This window comes from Fulmarus glacialis, unplaced genomic scaffold (genome assembly GCF_000690835.1).
Source record: "Fulmarus glacialis isolate BGI_N327 unplaced genomic scaffold, ASM69083v1 scaffold40019, whole genome shotgun sequence".
NCBI lineage: Eukaryota > Metazoa > Chordata > Aves > Procellariiformes > Procellariidae > Fulmarus > Fulmarus glacialis.
Window position 1 is genome coordinate 45,201 of NW_009232096.1, and position 4,672 is coordinate 49,872.

A 4,672-nucleotide genomic window follows, 5' to 3' on the forward strand; every position below is an offset into this window, starting at 1 on the left:
CAGTATCCCAACATTTCAAATACTATATAGACAACACAGTAATAATTCTCAAAACAGTCTTAGAGTGCCTTCCCTTTGTTTTGGACATATTTCTATGCTCCATGATGCCTTTCACTAAGCCTCCATCTTCCAAATACACTCAACTCAAGGAGGCCGCTATCCAGTTTTCCCTCTCAAAGGCAAGACCTGCATCCTGACCAGCCACACCACCACGTCTTTCTCCCGCACCTTCCTCTTAAAGAAGCACCTCACCTGGAGCACCGACAAGGACTCGGTAAAGCAGACGGGGCTAGGACGAGCAGCAGTTGCAAGCAATTGATATTTATTTTGGTTATTACAAAAGTATAAGCAACTTTCATGTGATTCCAGACCACCGAGTTGCACACCAAAGTGACTTACTTAGTGCCGTGTTTTCTGCATCAAACTCCTCCTGGCTTGGTTCCTCCTGTTTGTTAATCTTGCCACACCACTTCCACTCAGTCTAGAAACTCTGCAGCTGAATTCAGCTCCAAGCTCAGCAGAAAGCCAACCACAACTGAGGCTTTAGGTGCTAATAATAATAATAATAATAATGATGATGATGCATCAGAGGTAGTCCCTCAGCAAAGTCAGAACATAAAACCCAGATGGCTGCAAAGCTGAGCACCAAGGGTGGAACAGATTTCACCTTCAACACCCCGAAGCTCACAGCTAATGGAGGGACGTGGGCCTCGCCAGGTGGCCATCCACTCCACTGCTCACCCTCCAGACATACCTTGACAGAGAAGCAAGACTTTAGCCATATAAATGCTGTATCGCTATGCTGGCGGAGACAACCTCAGAAATCACAGAAAAGCATCCTCTTTCCCCTTCTGTAACGTAACTTGTATTTCTGTACAGCCACTATTATTAGTTCCATGGGAACTATGTTCACCAGATACCTACCATTTCTGAACCTACATGTCCCTCATCACTGCCATATCTGAGCATCTCATCTCATGTATTTAATTCATGCAACATTCCTGTGAGGTAGGACAAGTGTATTATCTCCCATTTAGCAAAAAACCCGAGAAACAGAAAAGGTACATGTCCAACAGAGGCTGCTACAGAAGACTGGCGGCTTGAGCTGAGATCTTTCAAGTCACGGGCTAATGCCCTAACCATCAGACTGTGTGCCTTTTCAGAGACTTCTCAGCCAGGAAACATGTTTTATGCAAATTTACACCAAGAAACAGCTCTTCAGAGCTGAGACAGAAGAGTTAATGAGACAAGCCTGCAAACTTAATTATATACTTCCCAGTTACCATTCTCTCTCACCAGTTGGGCCCACTTAGTACATCCAACAATGACAACCAGACCAAAAATCCATACTGCATGCACATATATGCTCAGAGAAGACCACTCTAAAACCGCAAACATGTATAAACTCACTCTACTTACGGCTTTTCTGTATCTTAAGACTCTGTCAATCAAGCCCACTTTTAGGTAACTTTTTAAGCGTCTTGACAAGAACAGCATTCCTATCAAATTTAAGTAAAAGCCTGAGATGGAAAATTGAACTGCAAATGCTTAGAAGAGGTTTTTCAATACTTCTAGTACAACACGCATCACCTCTGCTAGTAGTAGAACATCATCTGCTTTCGTTCCAAACCTCTTTAAAACGTAAGTGAAGAAAAAAAGTCACTTCTAAACAGACACCCAATATCAGAAATTCCACCCAGAAACACTGAAGCAGAGTTAAGTTACAAGCTGAGACACAGGGCCTCTAGAAGAGGAACAGCTACCTAACCTTAGCTACAGCTCTGGCTCCATAGTGCACCTAAAATGCTTTTTCAGATCCCTGTTCCTCCCCCACTGCTGGCTCCTGGCAGCTAGAGCTCTGCCTCTTATCACAAAACCTCTCCCAAAACTCAGTTATAGTTTTGTCAGATGAGTATGGGGACTGTTACCAAACTGTTCATTGTCAGTCATTCAGGGTTCATGAGCTGAGCACTAGCTATGAACCACAATCTTCAGACTGCTTCCCTGGTGTTAGCAGTGAGTCATTTTGCTCCCCTCAAGTACAGACAGTACCAATATCAAATGTTCTATCTCCCAGAGAGACTTGTTTACATACTTATTTAAGCCTCCTCTAAATGGCAAAAAGAACATTTTATCATAGACAAGCCACAGGCAAAGTGAAAATATAATTATCAATTTACTTCACTAAACAACATTTGGATTCACATCTTCATCTGAATCATCTGTGTCCTGATTAAGCACTAAATACTGCTAGATTCAAACAAAATTATATGAAAAAATCACACACTGTAATGCAATATAAAACAATCTAAAGGAAGTATCCAGAGAAGGGAAATGAGTTTGAGATCACCTTTTTTGGAGGTAACATTTTCCTAGACAACCAGTGATCATTTTACATAATCTAAGTGCATTCCCACCTAAGCTTAGGGTTAAGAAAGGCACAATGAGCTGTGGGTTAAAAACTCTTCAACACAATCCCCTCATAAAATTAAACCCCGCAATGTGCCAGTACTGAAAATTCAGCTTAGTATACTATGGTATGTATTTGAAGCTGACATTAAAAACAGCCATTTAGAGCTTTATATGCTTATAGGATAAAATGCCCCAAAGCACCTAAGTGTCCAAGAAGCTTGCACTGCATTTCCAAAGGAGACTTTGGCACTCACCAGACTAAGAGGCCTCATACTGCTGCTGCTTCACTCACAGTGTCTGGTTCCTACTTCCCCTTTAAAGGTCACCGACGGCAAAACCTCACTGGTGGTGACACTGACAGGCTACAAATTTGGAGTTTCCTTGTTTAGGATCTTAACGACAATGACTGGCACAACTGGCCTCACAGGACAAGCTGATACATATTCAGCTTAAAAGCCGTATTTTCAGTTCTGCTAAATGCAGTAGCGACCGTAGTTTCCTTATCAGATGGGTAGCTTTTGGAAATGAAGGGATTAAGAAACAAAGAGTAGTGATTAAATATGGTGCTTCTCCTACAAAAAATCCCACAAATCCTACACCTTTTCTAAATGTGGGGCTAAGCAGAACTGGCAGTTTTCCCTATTTTATTCATTTACCTAATCCAGAAGTAGCTGCAATTGCTGTGGCTTTCTCAAACAAACCATGATTCACATTAAAATGACAGGAAAATGATCCCAAAAATGCTCATGTACTCTAAATTTTTGCACTCGTTACATTTTCTGGGTATCCCAGACTGTCATTCAACTGAAGCACTAGACATGTCTGCACTTGCATGGATTTAAAGAACTGAGAACGAGTACTCCCCCTCTGCTACAAAGCACTTTGTTCCACAGACCTACCACTCTTCACTGGAATTAGAACACCACAAACATTGAACTGTTTCTATTTCACAGAGAATATATTATTCTTTTATGAATTTAAATACTTAAATTACTTTATTTTAATTTAAATATCAGTAAGTGTATTTTCTCTGAATGTCTCAAAGCCCTTTGAAATAATAGATTTTAAAAACATCCCCAACTAGTTTATGAGACTTGATTCGAGACAGAAATCAAGGCAAGCGAGTGTGTGCCCAAGGTCACACACCCTGTTCACAACGGCAGGAATAAAAGCAAAGCCCAGACTCCTCAGTCTCAAGCTCTAACACCTCTTCTCTGCTCATCTTCTAGGACCCAGCAGTAAGAGCAGGTCCAACTGGAGTAGTCTCAAGGCACCTAAGTGCTACCTATTCTTCCTCAGCAGTAATAGCTCTTCCTGAAGTGGTTTTGTGACACAACTGCCTAGAGACCACAACCCAACTTACTTTTGATATGAGCTCCCTGAAACCAAGAGGCTGAATTTCAATGATTAGTGCCTAGCTTTTCTATATGCCAGTTCTGTAATGCATACAATGAAACAAAAAGTATTAAAGGGCAAAGGATTTGGAAGGAACTTTGCGATTTCTGTGCTGTAAACACTGTTTAAATACCAATAAATCAGTGACACAGAAGGAAACAAGTTTAAACGTGACAGTTACTGTTTGCATTATATAGACTGCACTGCCGGATTATGTCAAAGCAAAGAATTTGTATCCAAGAGGTATTAGATCTGTACAAACCAGAAAAATACAAAATAGTTTCTGTGGCAACCTGCAGCAATTTGAGGATTTTAAAATTTCCTTTAAAAGAAAAATCTCGTCGCGGTTACACTAAGAAACTGACAAAAGAGATCCAAAGCAGCATTTTAACTCCTGTCCAAAACAATGCTATTGACTTGCATTTGTTTACAATTACAGCAAGCTCTTCTCTATCAGAAACACAAGACCAGCCTCACCGTTTCAAAAGGATAATCCAAGTCTGTGCAGGAACGAAATAAATACCGGGCAATTCAGCGGCAAAAACTACTTAGATGAGCCTAAAAACCCAGCAGAGACACCCCACCACCACACGCGCAAGCGGTACGCTGCCCTCCTGGGACCAGGTGGTGATGGGGAGGCTAACGACAGCATCTGCATCGTCACCGCAGGCAGCACCTGGATAGCCCGTAGAAGGGAGCTAGAAAGGACCTGCAAATCCCCAAGAGTTACCCTCCAGTAGCTCTGAACGATGTCTTTACAGGTCGAGCGAGGAGCCCGGAAGGAAGCACTGCTCCTGCCTGCCGGCCCCGCAGCTGAGCCGGGGCTCGCTCGCTGCAGGGGGTCTGCCCGGGCCCCCGCCCCACC

At 42.4% G+C, this 4,672-nt stretch overlaps 1 protein-coding gene across 1 annotated transcript in view; it reads right to left on the minus strand.

Moving 5' to 3' along the window:
• SESN1 (sestrin 1) overlaps nucleotides 1–2,684 on the minus strand; it is a 15,390-nt gene extending 12,706 nt beyond the window's left edge. The window contains exon 1 of the mRNA XM_009584785.1: nucleotides 2,667–2,684. Coding sequence (XP_009583080.1) covers nucleotides 2,667–2,684 — 18 coding nt within the window. The remainder of the gene's footprint in view (nucleotides 1–2,666) is intronic.
• Nucleotides 2,685–4,672: the final 1,988 nt, after the last annotated feature.